Consider the following 15,762-nt stretch of genomic DNA (forward strand, 5'->3'; position numbering starts at 1 on the left):
GCACAAACCATGGGCTGAATCAGACCTGTGTTGACTCTTGGAGAGAGCACTGTTTGCCATCTGTCTGAAGCTTTATCTGCCAGGGTAGCTGGTAAGCTGCCAGCACCCTCACGGTGAAGGGCTGATCGACCAGGGAACAGAACAAGCAGGGAGGTGGCCCCGGATGGGCTGCAAACACACACAAATGTAAAACCTTTTTATTTTTATCTTTTTCGAAACAGGGTTTCTCTGTGTAGTCCTGGATGTCCTGTAACTTGCTCTGTAAAGCGGGCTGGCCTTGACTCAGAGATCCATCTGTTTCTGCCTCTTGAGTACTGGAATTAAAGGTGTGCACACTACATCCAGCTTGCTTTTCTACTTTCGAAGTTAGAAAATTACCATCTCTAGCCATCCCTTAGGTCTCTTTAGTCACTAGACCCTCAGCAAAGTTACAGGGCTGTGGATTTATCGTTCCCGCGGGGCACTTCTGCCTGTGCTTCAGGTTCTGGAGGTCAAACATGGAAATTAAAACTTTTCCACACAAACTGCTAAGTCTCAGCCCTGAGCCTCAGTTTCAACATATATGACAAGGACCCACCTCAGCCAGTCAGTGAAGCTCCAGACATTGTGGGAACAGAAGTAAAATGTTAGATTCCAAGGAATACTCACTTCAGTAACTCCAGCCAATGTTGACTCATCTCTGCTCTGGATGCATGGCCTCATGCAAAGGACCTGGTCCCTGGATTCTCAGCAGGGCAGCACTGCCTCCTAGTGGCTAGCTGAGCAACTGAATCTTCACTGGTTTGTGTCAGCAGGCTCTGGGGCAGTTAGCTTGGGGAAATGGTGCAGATATTAACTGCTTGGCATTCTAGAAATTACTGCCATTCAAGGGACTGAATCCACTAAGCATGAACTAAAAATGCATGGGAAAGCTCGAACACTAAGGGGTGCGTGGTGGCACACACCTGCAATCCCAGCTATCCTATCAGGTAGGGAGGAGCAGGTAGGCCACCCCATCCCAGGTTACGGTACTTATTTGCATGTTAGCTGGGAGGACCTGCATGCTGAAAAAGCAGTAGGTTTGCAGTCCTCCAGCATGTTTGCCCGCCATGTCTTACTTCCCCTGAGCTCATTACCTCCCTGCCAGTTACATCAGTGACTGCACTGGATCTTCCCTGTGTGCTCTGAGCATCTATGACCACTCAGACTTGTAAGTTGTTTATTATTAAGGCCCCACACACACCCCCAGCACTGAGGATCAAGCATAGGGAATGAAGGATGCAAGGGGACTCTGTTGCTGAGCTACATACCTACATTTCCTACCTACAGTTCAGTGCTAGGTGGAGCTAACACTTGGGGCTAGTGCTTGGCACTCAAGGACCTGAACTGATGCTTTCAGTAGGGGAGTGTTTATGTTACCCTCACAAGACCCTTGGATTCAATCTAAACATCACAAAATGACTGCCACAAAATAGTGAAGGATTGGTACCATTTAAAAAAGGGTTCAAGGGGATTATCTAGATTTCAGCTGATGAGAATACTTACTTGCATGTATGTATAGCATGCATGAAGCCCTGCTTTTGATTCCCCAGCATTGAACAATCTAAGCATGCCAGCGGTACATGCTTATAATCCCTCTAAAGAGGTAAAGACAGGTCATCCTTGGCTATGTAACCAGATAAAGCCAATCTGTGATACCTGAGACTCTTGCCTAAAAAAAAAAAAAAAAAAAAAAAAAGGCTGGGTGGGGTGCCACACAGCTAGTAGTAACACCCTCAATGTCAGAGTCCAACACACACACACACACACACACACAGAGGAGCCAAGTATCCCCACCAACAAATGACCACAAATGAATGCAACCCTAGAATCAGATGCCCCCTTCTGGCACCTGCACTCATACATGGAAACACATATTTTAGAAAGGATTAAGTATATCCTGAAGTTTTTCAAGAGGTAACTAAGTAACCTGGCCCTGGCACAACGCCATTCTGATGGCTTAGTTTGCTAGCAACTTGCCCTCACCACCACAGGTGGAGATTGAACTGGCAAGGGGATCAGGCCTGCTAACCCTGGAATTCTAGCTCCAAAAGCCATTTCAAAAGAGGCAGCTAACTATCCTCCAAACACTATTTCCCAACTGCCAATCTGTCACTTGGGAAGATTCTCTTAAATATTGGGGGATGGAAAGATGCCCAGCAGTTAAGCACACTGACTGCTCTTCTAGTTCAATTCCCAGTAACCACATGTTGGCTCACAACCATCTGTAATGCGATCTGGTCCCCTCTTCTAGCCTGCAGGCACACATGCAGGCAGAACATTGCATACATCTTTTTTTTTTTTTTTTTAGGTTTATTATTTATACAGTGTTCTCTGTCTGTATGCTTGCTGGCCAAAAGAGGGCACCAGATCTTATTACAGATTGCTGTGAGCCACCATGTGGTTGCTGGGAATTGAACTCAGGACCTCTGGAAGAACAGTCAATGCTCTTAACCTCTGAGCCATCTCTCCAGCCCTACATAATTTTTTTTAATCTAATATTCTCTGAAGCCAAAAATAACCCCTCCTCATCTTGAACTGGTCTAATTCAAGGTATCCTTGTGTACTTCCTACGTAGCTAGAATTCTTGCCCTGATAGCCAGCTTTATCAGAGCTGTTTTCAATTCAATTAGTTGAGTGCACTTACCAGTTAGCTTGAGCAACTGTATAACAAAGGGTCAGCCTATGTGGAGTGCTAACCTCCACTCTGGAGGTCAATAGTAGGGAGCTGGTATTGCCATTTTTTTTTTAAAAAAGATTTTATTTGCAGCTGGGTGGTGGTGGCAGAGGTAAGCTTACCTCAGAGTTAGAGGCCAGCCTGGTCTACAAAGTGAGTTCCATGACAGCCAGGGCTACACAGAAGCCCTGTCTGGAAAAAAAAAAAAAAAACCAAAAGTTAACATTTTATGTAAGACTTAAGTACAATTAAGAGCTGTAAAAACTGAAGATCTGCTGGGAGGTGATGGCACACAGCCTTAATCCCAGCACTTGGGAGGCAGAAAAAAAGCCTCTCAACGCCCCTACCCTCAGCAAAGATCCAAGGCAAACCTTTCTATTGGCATACTTGATCATACACACAAAACTGGGCCTTCGTGTGAAGGGTGTGCAAACCCCCATGGAGAAAGCCTAAGCATCTGCAGCTGGCCAGTGGCTGAGGCACTTATTCATTGTGGGTGCCAAAAAGGCAATTCTTCTGAAGCCTAAGCCATCTTCTCCAGCCCTTACCCAAACTAAGAAAACCTTGATATTACATTACTTAACACAGCCCCAACTGCTAAAATCATTACCCTATAACCAAAATGTAGAATTGCTTGGTAGCCAAGGCTGGCCAAAGCTCAGGACCTCTCCCTCCTGACAGTTACGATCAGTGATCCATCTAATATGCAGGAAGCTTGGTGCCAGGTGTGCCATTAGTGTCCCTATCACAAACTGAATATACATATTCCATAGAGAATGACTTGTCCCAATTTTATTTCTAGCCTATTTCATGTGCAAATCCAACCAGAAAAGCCATCTTAATTCAATGTGCTACACAAGCAGAACTACACTGTATGTGGAGGTGACTTCCTGACTTTCCCAGAAAAGTTGGACAATAAGCCTGTAAAGCATAAAACCATTAGACTGTCACTCAAGACTAGCTGTTGCCAGGAATACCACCAGCATGACCCAAACCAAAGGTTCTGGTGGAGGCTAGGGATGTCTCTGTAAGCTCCACCCTTGGTGCTGGCTGGCTCCATTTTATACAACACTTGTCATCAAAAGACCCACCCAACTCAGTTCAAGACCCTTGGCATTAAAAATATATCTGCAGAAGTATTAGCTTCCATATATGTGCACACACCTTATTCACTGGTAAAGGTACAGGAGATTATCAGATCCCTTGGAGATGGACATTAAGGAGGTTGGGTGCTAGAAAAGAAACCAGTCTTGTGAGAGAATAGCCACTGCTTTATAAAGCTCATGAGCATCAGTTGTTTTGCTTGCATGTTTGTGAGTTTCTCAGATCCCCTGGAACTGTAGTAACTCCAGTTACTACAGATCTGACATCATATGGGCGCTGGGACTTGAACCTGGCCCTCAATTCCCTATTAAGAGTCTTGTGATCCCACCTCACACCAGTGCTGAGATTCTGTGGAACCACACTCGGTCTGTATTATGCTGTAGATGGAGCCAGGCTATGTATATACTAGGAAAGAAATCTTACCAACTCATGTTATTAAAAAAAAACAAAACAAAACAAAACAAAACTCTAGGCCTTTAATCCCAGCACTCGGGAGGCAGAGGTAGGCGGATCTTATCCTCGTCTACAAGAGCTAGTTTCAGGACAGCCAAAGCTACAGAGAAATCTTATTGGGGGGGGGGGACGGGACGGGACGGACGGACAACAAAATGTCTATAGTTACCAAGTTGAAGGCCACCTCAAAAATAGCCTAATCCCAACCACATTCCTCTTGAATTAGAGTCTGGGGAGCCTATGATAGGGCTTACTCAATGGAAACATAGCTAGCAGATAAATTGTCTGTGTGAACATTGGGTTCAACACCCAGTCTCCTTTCAAGTAGTAATAAAGGTATGGCTAGAAGCAGAATGAATGGCAGTGGCGTTTGCTCACACTGTTAGAAGCCAGCCAAGGGAACGCTGCCCGTACGAAACCCCAGAGACTGCCGCATGTGTCGAGAACCCTCCAGTGCCACTTCACTCAGCAGACAGGCAGTAAACACATACAAGACAGGCTAAGTATCGGCCTAAGAACATAACATAAAACATCACCGGATTGTTAAGATAAAAATATACTCCAACCCAGTTTTTTGTCAGTGTCTTTAATCATAAAAATCTTTATGTCCCTTGCCCAAAGGAAAACGAGAAGGCAACAGTCTGGCAGTATAAAAATAGACAACTGGAAGAGTACCCGAAAACTAAATCCCACCTGGGATTCTGAAAAGCAAAGCACATTTAGACAAGGCACTAAAGCAGTGATTCTTAGAGAACTATGAATGTTTTATTACCTGTAACTCTTCCATATTAACAGTGCTAGGGTCACTCTGGAAACCCTGAGTACCTAAATGGTACATGAAGGCTAACTACAACACACCTAAGTATGTAGATCAGAGGTAACCTATAATAAAATGAGAAACCCACAACTCCCAATTCTCACTTTTCTTATCTCAAAGCACGACTAATGACTTCTAATGAACACCATTAGCCACCGTAACTTTCAGCATCACACTCAAGAAAGTGATCAAGACTGGCTAATTTGACCTACAATTACAGAAATTACAACAGCATTTCGAAATAGCCACAATCTAAATGTCAGTTCAGTTTTAAATGTCCACATTTGGTATTTCCTATTAAGCCAAACTTGTGCTAGGGCTCCAGTCTACTGATCCAATTAATGATCAATAGCCAGTTAGGTTGATGCCAACGAGGAGTAGATTACTCAGTTCTACCGTGGAGGACAAAGGGTCCAATCTTCTAACACGTTAACAGGAAGTCTAAATTTAAATCGGCACTTCTTTCAAAGGCTCATGCTGGAACCTTCTGGACACAATTCTCTCTTTTCTTACTGAGATTTATTATTAAAAAAGCAAATGTAATTGGGGGGGGAGGACCTCATAAAAACAAAGTCAGTACAGCATCCAAAAACTATCTCAAAAGAGCACATTTAAGAAAACTTAAGCCACAAGACTGTTGCATTATGATTTAATCTAATTGCACACACACACACAAAATCTGAAACCACAACTCCTCCAGTTTTCTAAGAGACAGGGTATGCATGCCTCCATATTCAACTGCGCATCGTTACATTTAGCTGTATGGTAGATTTTACATCATGATCAGTTTGGAATCCCATGCAAGACCTCAAGTTATCAAATGAAATCAATTTTTAAACTTTGTTGAATGTTTTCATGCTGAAGATAAAAGCTACTTTTTATGGGCAACTTAAAGAATTACAATACCACACTGGTGCTACTTTACAATGTTAGTGACATGATCTTGAATTGGCTTCAACTCCTAAAAAATAACTAAATCCTAGTTAGGTGACAGCCAAAGGGGAGAAAAATTCACTAATCCAGTGCCTCTCTGTTATGTTTCTTACAAAGAAATAACTGGGTAACCAAATGCTTTCCCAGGGATAACAATGGTAACAGTGGGTTTGCTCAACTGACTACTACACAATTAGAGCTAGTATTTTATTAATCCAAAAGCACTTTACAAGAAAATATAAGTATGGCTTCCAATAGGAATGTTAAACTTGGACTTGATACCAAGCTCACAGATTTGAGTGTGTAAGGAAAAACAGGCTTTCAAGTTAAACAACAATTTGTAACCAAAACTTTAATCCCAAGGACTCTCACAAACATATTACAAATGACAGCATGAAAAAAAATCTTGCACAGTAACTCAAAGGTTCAGCTCTACAATGTACCCTTAAACCAACTGGTAACTTAGTCTTCCATTTCCAAATAAAGAATGTTACAAACAGCTTCCTCCATAGATAGCAATCAGTGAGGAACCTCTTTGAAAATCTTCAGAGTACAGTTCCCACCCTTCCCCTGTTAACTTGTGTTAACAGCAGCTTTTAAAGACTGCTTATCATTTCACCCACAGCTCCAGACTGTGTCCCAGCTACTAAAGAAACTAGGTTTTTCAATTTCCATCAGTGGTTTATCATTAGTACATCACACTTTAACTGGGCAGGATCTAGATTTATTTCAGTCTATGAAAAACTAAAGTTCAAAGCAAATTCAATCTTGCTTAAGGGAACATGAACAGCTAAAACATCTTAAAAATGCACCAAGCTTATGAAGTCTCAAACAAAACTTGAATTTCCTGTACATACTCCTGTCAAATGAAGTTACTTCCTGTACACCACTTCTTTTGCAAACTGGTCTTCTACTTCCTTTCATTTGACCTAGATCGGCTAAAATAAAAAAAAAAATTAAGACATTACTAACTTGTTAGCACATAGAATAAAAAGATCATATATGTATCTTCAATAGGTCAGTCATTAGTGAGCTTACCTACGAGACCTAGAGAAAGAGCGAGACGGCTTGTGGTTTCTCTCACGAGACAGAGACCTCTCTCTTCTCCTATCTCTAGAAAGTGATCTAAAATCAACAAAAAGCACATTAGCCAATGATGTTAGACATTTACCTCATAAAAAGACTGGTTCATTCTAACTGAACACTGACTATAAGCTACCCAAGACACTACCGTTATTAAGGTTATCTAAATCTCATTAAACAAGTACTTTGGGAAACAAACAGCTTAGGGGTATGAGAAGCTGCCACTATGAAACTGGGGCACATTTACCTGCTCCGGCTTCGAGAGAAGCTTCTCCTCCTTGGAGATCTAAAAGCAGAAACAGCAAAATTAGCCTAACTGTCAATTAGTATATATGGCGTGAGGCATTTCCCAACTTTTCAATCTCACTGTTGGGCCCAGTGAACGTGCCGAAGAACTGGCACTCATCGTCCAAAAATAAAAAAAGAAAAGAAAAAAAAGGCACAGAAGGATTAAGGAACCAAAAGCTCAAGTGAAAGCAGGTATTCCAACCATGGATTTAACAAAGAATGCTTCACAGCAGATCTGTCCAATGCAAAACTTCATGTCAAACTAACTCCACTACCCAAACACCACACCAAATGTAGTCCCAAGTAGTTCCAAAAATAGTACCGTAAACCAGTATTTGGAACCCATGCAAACCTTTAAGTCTGTAACAAGACTTAAGTACCAGGTGGATAGTGTCATTTGTGAAAAGGCGACAGGTGTCAACATCGATGCCATTTAGTGCTACATTAGAACTGCATTTGTGATGTCACATTTCAGAGTGTGTTTAGGCTCATCAAAATTACCATAGCTTGGCCCACACTTCACCCCCAAATTTTTTAAATTTTGAAAACTGTTAGTAAAACCATTTAAAGGTGATAGGATTTAACAAATTTTTGCTAGGAAGAAAAGCTAAAATCTTTGTTAGAGTTATTAAAATTTTAGTCTGGCATCTCACACATGCACATAAGTTCACTTGAAGGTCTAGTCACATTATGAGTTCCCTATCACCCTTAAAAGTTGTTTCAAGCAATATATTGTACGTTACCATTCAATTATGCACAGCCAGCCTTTGATCCAGAAAAAAGAATTACTTAAGCCGCTTACTCCTTATTTTTAACCAGCAGTAAACTGTATAAGCAGGAAAAACTTACTAGTTTTGGGTTTCAACAAGCTAGAAATGGTGAGGTGAGGCTGCCGGACTGACGGCCAGGAAGAATTTGCTGAAAAGGTTTTGCCAGATGTTGCGTTGGATTTAGTTGGTTGGCGAAGGGGGTGTTGTGGATTTTTCCTGCTTTTTTGTTAGCCGAAGGCTGCTGCTGTAGTTGTTGTGAAGACATTTGGTAAATAAACAGCTGAGCTGATTGGCCAGGAATGTGTGGGCGGTCGAGGTGGCTGCTGCCGATTTGGTTAAGGTTGGAGAGAAGGCTGAGAGAAAACAGCATGCTCGGGAACCAAAGGGCGGTGCAACCTGACGACTGGCCAGCCTGGGTCATGTGAAACGACACCAGCCAAGCTGAATGGGGCGCGCTGGTCACATGACGCTGAAAGGGCTAGTTGACTGGCTAATGCAGACTCAGAGGGTGGTGAGAAGAGACATGATGGTGACTCTGTAACGGGGTTCATTTTTATTAATAGATGGACCAAAAAGCACAAAAAAAATGAAAAACAAGCCATCAGTACAACCATCTATTAGCTAACAAATACTCTTTATTATGATGGGCAACAGTGTGTTGTTTTTCAAAATAGCAAAAGGGGCAAGATTTTGAACTCCTATCTCCTAGGACTTCACTCACCTGTAAGAGGTAAATTCAGTCCTACAGAAACTATTTTGGAGGCTTGATTTGAGGAGATGAGGAGTTTGCACCCAGGCAATACTGCCTGGTCCAAGAATGATGCCATTTCAATCATTAAAAAAAAAAAAAAACTGAATTCTCTCCTATTGGGGAATCAAGAACGGATGACTGGGAATACTTTTTCGCCCCCTTTATTGGTTAGTGACTTAAGTTTGTTTCAGAAAGATTTCTACTTTACCGGTTGTAACATTAAAACAGCTGCCTGTTTTGATAAATACTACAGTTGTGCTAGTAGAAACCACATCTGTGAAGAGCTAGTTGAATGTAATGTTGATCATTATGGAGTCAAGAAATGGAAAAAGGCCTAAACTGAAGTAAAAGGGAAGACTTGGAAAGATGCAACTAGAAGATGAACTAGAAGACAGATCCAAGACAGAAGTTACTAACTACCAACATGAATATACACCTACAGACAAAAGCCAACACTCAGCACAACTCACATACCCCAAACTACACCCAGCAAACGTTTCGTAGAAACCTCAGATGTCTCAGTAAGTTAAACCCACCAACAAACTTAGCAGAAATACCTGCTCCTACTAGCTACTCCATTACACCAATGCCTCTCTCTAAAACGTGCTCTCTCAAGTACCTTCGCCGAGGTGGAGGACTCCTCCTACGGTAATCATCTCGAGGGCGACGACCCCAAGAGGGAGGGGGGCCACGATTCCGACTTCTTTTCTCACCGTTGGACAGCTCCACTCTTACTCGGCAGCCACATAGTGTTCTAAGGAGAAGGGGCACGAGTCACAAAACTGCTCATAGCAGGCACGGTGGTCCAGGGAGTCCATCTCGATCTCTCCTGATTCCACCCAAATGGAACCAAATTTGACACTCTTAGGAGTTTTCCAGACCTGGTCTAAGTTTCTAAATTTGCTAAACTCTTTAAATAGGTTAAAAGACCAAACAAATCTTCTCAAGTAGGATTTTTTTTAAAAGCAAGAAAACAATTTTACTACTTATCAGTCTGACTGAGTATGTTGGCATATATACACCTTTAATTTAATTCCAGCACTAAGCAGAGAGGAAGCCTCTTTGCTAGTCTAGGCTAGAGAAACCACTTCAAAATAAAGGCTACAAAAAGGGCTCAGTAGTTAAAAGCACTGGCCATTGTTCTAGAGGACCCAGGCTTGGCTCCCAGCACCCCCAAAGTGGCTCACAATCACAACCTACAATTCTAGTTCCAGGGGGTGACACACCTTGTGGACTGTGACTAGTAGGAATGCATAGTGAAGACATACAGATAAAACACATACAGCACAAATTTTAGAGACGGGTCTCACTGTGTTGCCCTGGCTGTCCTCAAACTTGAGTTCAATATTAACTGTTAGTAGCTTTAATTATTAAGGGCCTTGATTTTTGCCTTTGTATTTCTCATATATTTCCACTATAACTTGTTCCCTTCAATTTTTCATTCTCCGATATACTTCTCTAACGGCTTAAAGATACACTACAATTACTTTGGCTGTTTCATATTATCCCCCTCCATTATTATTTAACAATTGGCATAAAAAATTTCTTCCTAACAGAAAAGTTCAGCCAAAGTTGATATTTTTCCTTCATTTGTCCAGAGCCATCACAGAGTTAACCCAGCACAATTAGGCAGTTGATAAGAGACCCTTGCCAACTTTTACTATTGAAACTCTTTGAACTCCCATCTAACTGTCAAGTGCTGGGAATTCAGGTTTAAGACACATCTGGCTCTAAGTCACACAGCAGGAATGTTGTGACAGCCACATGTCCTAGAAAATTGAAACACTAAAAACCAGATTAACTATTTGCCATTAACATTACCTTCCATCTAGCTCTCGGACAGCGTCAGCAGCATCTCGGGGATCCTCAAATTCAACGAAAGCAAAGCCAGGAGGGTTTCGAGCAACCCACACACTTCGGAGCGGTCCATAATAGCCAAATGCTCGTTCTAATTCAGTCTTGTTCCCATTGTTTCCAAGATTACCTACATACACCTTACAATCTAATGGACAGGAGTCACGATGCATTTCTGTAAGAAAAAAAGATAACAATATTTATCAAAGCAGTCTAGTTAAAAAATCGTAGGAATTTAAAGAGCCACGGAAATATAGATTAGTGGTATTTGTCTAGCATACACAAGCTTCTTGACTCAAGCCTAGAAGCAAACATGACCTTTATTTAAAACAGAAACAAACTAAAAAGGCCAACACACAACTACAAATCCTACTGTCAAAGAACCCATACTGCTATCTATCCCCCACCCCATACTCTTCCTCCATAATCCCCAGGAAACAAAAAATTTTCAAAGTCAGCAGCTAGACCAGAGGCAGACAATCTGAGCTTGAGGCTAGCCTGGTCTTTACATGGAGTTCCAAGCCAGACAGGGCTACAGAACAGATATATTCTAGTACTTGGGAGGCAGGATCTGAGTCAGACGCCAGCCTCATCTCACTCTTTTAAAGCCATCACGGAACTGAGAAAACACCCCAAGGATTAATTAATACAATATGGACTGTGAGTTAGGGAACAATTTTGTTTTTCCAAGAAAGTTTCTTCTTCTAACAGTCCTGATTGTCTTAGAGTTTGCTAAGAGATCCATCCGCCTGCCTCCCAAGTGCTGGATTAAAGGTGTGCCACCACAGCCAGGCCCAACTTTTTTAACTTTGGCCTTGAACTGTGCCAGACTCTAGCAGTTCTGCATAATACACAGAATGGATGAGGCTTGACTATTTTAACTTCAAATTAAACCCAACAACCAACAGGTGGGGTGACAGTGCTCAGAGATGGAGCGAGGAGTTCAAGACCAGCTTCCACTACTGACACAGGAAATCATCTGAAACATTTAAAAAAAGTAGTGCACGCCTTTAATCCCAGCACTTGAGAGGCAGGGGCAGGTGGATCTCGTTGAGTTAATGGCCAGCCTCCTCTACAGAGCTAGTGTCTGGACAGTCAGGGTACTCAAAGAAGTTTTGTCTCAAAAATTAACAAAAAGCTGAGCCATGGTGGCGCACGCCTTTGATCCCAGCACTTAGGAGGCAGAGGCAGGCGGATCTCTGTGAGCTCGAGGCCTACAGAGGGAATGCCAGGATTCAAAGCTACAGAGAAATCTGTGTGTGTGTGGGGGGGGGGTAATCTTAAACCATCATCACACAATAGTTGACAAGGAAATTACAGCAGAAAAGAGATGGATATACCTCCATTATTCAATCACAGCCATTCCATTAAGTTTAGATAAACGACCACATTTGAACCAAACAAGCAATATATAAATGCTTCCATATGCCAAAACTTACAAGCTTTAATTAAGTTGCAAAACCTTCACTTAAGCTTCTTTAGGAGGGCTGTGGAGATGGCACAGCGAGTAAAGGCTGCCCACTCAGGTTGAGCTACAGGAAGGACACTGTGGAAAAACTCCTGCAAGTCATCTTTCTGACCTTCATTATGGTACACTTATACCAGCCCCAAAGACAAGTTTATTTTGGTTTTGAATTGTGAAGAGCTCCACCTGCCTCTGCCTCCCTGTGCTGGGACCATCACCAGCCATAACCAACACTAAAGTGTTTTTATAAAAGGCTTCCCAGCCAGGCAGTGGCGGTCCACGTCTTTAATCTCAGCACTCAGGAAGGCAGCAGGCCTCTTGGTGTGTTCGAGGCCAGCCTGGTCTACAAGAGCTAGTTGCAGGACAGGTCCCAAAACTACAGGGAAACTGTGGGGGGGGGGGTAGTCACAACCAAAAGCTTACAAGATACATCACCACAAAACTTCCTGCACTACCAGAACAATACTTATACCACCTCAAACTAGACTCTTAGGCAATCAAAATTCTTCAAGCAGCCAATCCATGTGCTGACTTTTCAATTTTCTAAGAAAGAGGATTTAAAAGTGTGCATCGCCACACCTGGCTCCATGTATGCTTTTCTCTTCCCCAAGCGTGAGTCTGGATGGGCTAGCCTAGAATGCAAATACATCGCACTATTCCTAAGAGCTGTGTCGACCTAGTAGGTACCAGGAAAGTTATCCCAAATGCAGTGCAACAATTAGAAATATACTGACAAATACTACAAAGTAAAAATCTTGAAAATGTTCTAAGACCGGAAAAAGACTCTACAATTTCCAGAATATGAAACGCCCAAAGTGGAAAATCCAGACTAGTGAGTGATTGCCAGTTTTTGAGATGACAAACATTTTTATGGAGTTTAAGTACTGAAAGACAAGCGTAATTGAGCTCGTGCAAGTCCAGCATTAAATTTGAAGAAAATCTCAAGGAGATATGGGGACAGTTCCAGACAGCCAGGCCACAGAAAAAGAAAACCAGGAAGCTCAAAGATAACTTACGCTGCATGCGACCCTGCCTCAAAAAGCAAAATATCAGGGCGGTGGTAGCACGCGCCTTTAATCCCAGCGCTCAGGAGGCAGAGGCAAAAGGGCCTCAGGGAAAAACAATCATACCAGACAAGATGACAGGCTCCAAAGCCACAGAGAAACCCTGTCTCGAAACACCAAAAAAAAAAAAAAAAAAAAAAAACTACCACAGCCAGCACGCATGCCTGCGACTCACTAGGCCGGAGAAATGACAGCTATGAGGTCAGGAGACTGGTAAAGAGACCCCATCTTCACAGAGAAAAAAGGGGGGGACACGTTACCTTCAAAAACCAATCTTTAGGGCCGGGAGGATAGCTTAGCTGTAGGGTGCCTGCTTAGTCCACACAACGCCAAGTGCAAGCCCCAGCACAGGCACAAAATTTTGCTTTTACAAAGTAACTAAAAAGCACTGACTATAACAAGAATGTACAACACACCTTAGGGACATACATTCAGTAAGCCTTTAATTTCACACTTCCAAAATGAAAAGGAAATTCAAGAATTCACTTTCAGTGTCTCTCTTACTATAAAGGCAACGATTATCTAAGCAAAAATTCCAGTCCAGGCACATCCTATTTCGTCGTGACCCCACCCTGTACCCAAGACTCAGTTGAGACCAAGCCATTCAGCGAAAATTAAAGGGAAGTAAAGCTCATCCATCCACGGTTTTCACACCTGTGAACGCAAAGGTCAAAGAAAAAAACAAACCATCAAACTCAACTTCAACTAGAAATACAATTTAATTACACCCCAATTCTAAAGCAAAAACTAAACCAGCATTAAATAAGACCGTAGGGGGCTTCAGTATATAAAGGTCTGGTTTTACTGTGACTTTAAAAAAAAAAAAAAACCTTAGACCCTATCCCAAGAAAACCTAGAGAAAAAAAAAGGAAAAAAGGCGCCATCAGATTAAAGGCCGCAACGTGCAGAATGCGGTTCGAGATCAGCCCGCTCCCGAGTCACCGCTCTCCTCGGCTCCCTGCCATGGAAATGAGAAAAGCCCCCGATTCCGAGTCCGGGAAGCATCTCCTAGCCGGCCGGGGGCCCCCGCCGCCGCCCGGGACCGAACGTCACAAAATGGCGGCGGCGCCCCTTTGTCTCAACCTGGCGCCGCCATTGCGCCGGGCCCCGCCTCGGCTCTGTGCGACTCCATAGCCCACTCTCCCGCCGCCGGCCTCTTACCGAGATACTGGGTTCGAGAACCGCAGCTCAAATCCCAACACTCCGACGAGGCCCACCCGCGCCCTCCGCGATCTACTTCCGTAGATGCTAACGATGCCCTGGCGTCCACGAAATGGCGGACCACCGCCTTCTCCTCGCCCCTAGTTATAGATCCCGTTTGCGCCACGTGACCCGACCCGCTCGTCCAATCAGAGGCGGCGGGGACCGTGACGTCAGGCGGCGAGAAACCGCGGTTACTGGGAGCGCGCGCCGGCCGTTCGGTCAGGTGGGCGGGGACATGGCGCGAGCTCGTCGCCGCGTGCCCGCTGGCCCCGGAGGTGTCGTGCTCGGGCTCGGCCATTCCCCCGCACTAGCCCAGACCCCTTCTGCCTCACTTCCGCCCAGCCTTGACGCTGCCGCCATTATTCCCGTGCCACGGTGCTTGCAGCCGCAGGCACGGGTCACAGTCAAATGTGCACGCTTGTCCCCTCCTTGTTGGGCTGCGATTCCACAGCGTCGCAACGACTAAGGAATCCGAGAGTCGTGGTCAAGGTTACCGAGCAGGGGGCTACCTAACTGGTCCCCCACGGTGGCCGCCCCGACCCCTACCCAGGGAACAGTCTGCAAAGTTTGCACAGCTCTTGTTTTCCCGCCTCTCGCCCAAACCGCGCGCGGCAAATGAGGACGTCGGGGGGGGGGGGAGGGGGGGGCAGAAACGGTCACCAGGATCACATTCACACAAGGGAAGATTCTCCCGCCATCCTGATGCCAGCAGGGGCACCTGCAGCCTTTGTAATAGCTTTGCTCTCGCTGGTAGCTGCCGCAACTCCCTGGGCCTCTGCACACAGCCCCAAGAATTGCTGGATAGCGAAGGAAAAACTGGATTATGAGAAATCACCTTCCTTGATCAGCCACAGACTTTGTCTCCAGGTCCCAAACTTATCCTCCGCCTAGCTTTGATCAGGCTAGACTGCTTTATTGCAAATGTAGTTATCTGCTTTTCCGAAAAATTAAAGCATTGACCAGTTTTCCAGACATCTTAGTTCCCCCACGGGTAAAGAGGTGAATTAATACTCCATAAGGGGGGCGGTTCGGGCTACAAGTTGTTAAATGAGTTTGTGTTGTGGCCTGGTTCTAACGAAACTTTTTATCTCATTTCCTTCTAAACTCCCCCACCCGCCCGTCATGAGTTAGACATAACATACTGGGGCTGATTTATCCCCGTCTCCCTTCTGTTTTTCATTCTCCCTGCCCCACGCCTGTAATCTCGGGACTTGAGCCCAAGGAAGCAGGAGTTCAAGGTTATTTTCACACAGTGAGTTCTAGGCCAGAATAAATGAGATTC

The 15,762-nt window shown here is 44.0% G+C and overlaps 1 protein-coding gene across 1 annotated transcript; it reads right to left on the minus strand.

Moving 5' to 3' along the window:
• Window positions 1-5,704: 5,704 nt before the first annotated feature.
• On the minus strand, window positions 5,705-14,583 carry Srsf3 (serine and arginine rich splicing factor 3). The gene is made up of 6 exons (XM_038343566.1): window positions 14,439-14,583; window positions 10,716-10,923; window positions 9,514-9,648; window positions 7,333-7,371; window positions 7,041-7,127; window positions 5,705-6,940 (listed from the first exon to the last, which is right to left on the minus strand). The coding sequence occupies exons 2-6, from the start codon at window positions 10,919-10,921 to the stop codon at window positions 6,913-6,915; spliced, it is 495 nt and encodes a 164-aa protein (XP_038199494.1). The 5' UTR covers window positions 10,922-10,923; window positions 14,439-14,583; the 3' UTR covers window positions 5,705-6,912.
• Window positions 14,584-15,762: the final 1,179 nt, after the last annotated feature.

Source organism: Arvicola amphibius, chromosome 9 (genome assembly GCF_903992535.2).
Source record: "Arvicola amphibius chromosome 9, mArvAmp1.2, whole genome shotgun sequence".
Classification (NCBI taxonomy): domain Eukaryota; kingdom Metazoa; phylum Chordata; class Mammalia; order Rodentia; family Cricetidae; genus Arvicola; species Arvicola amphibius.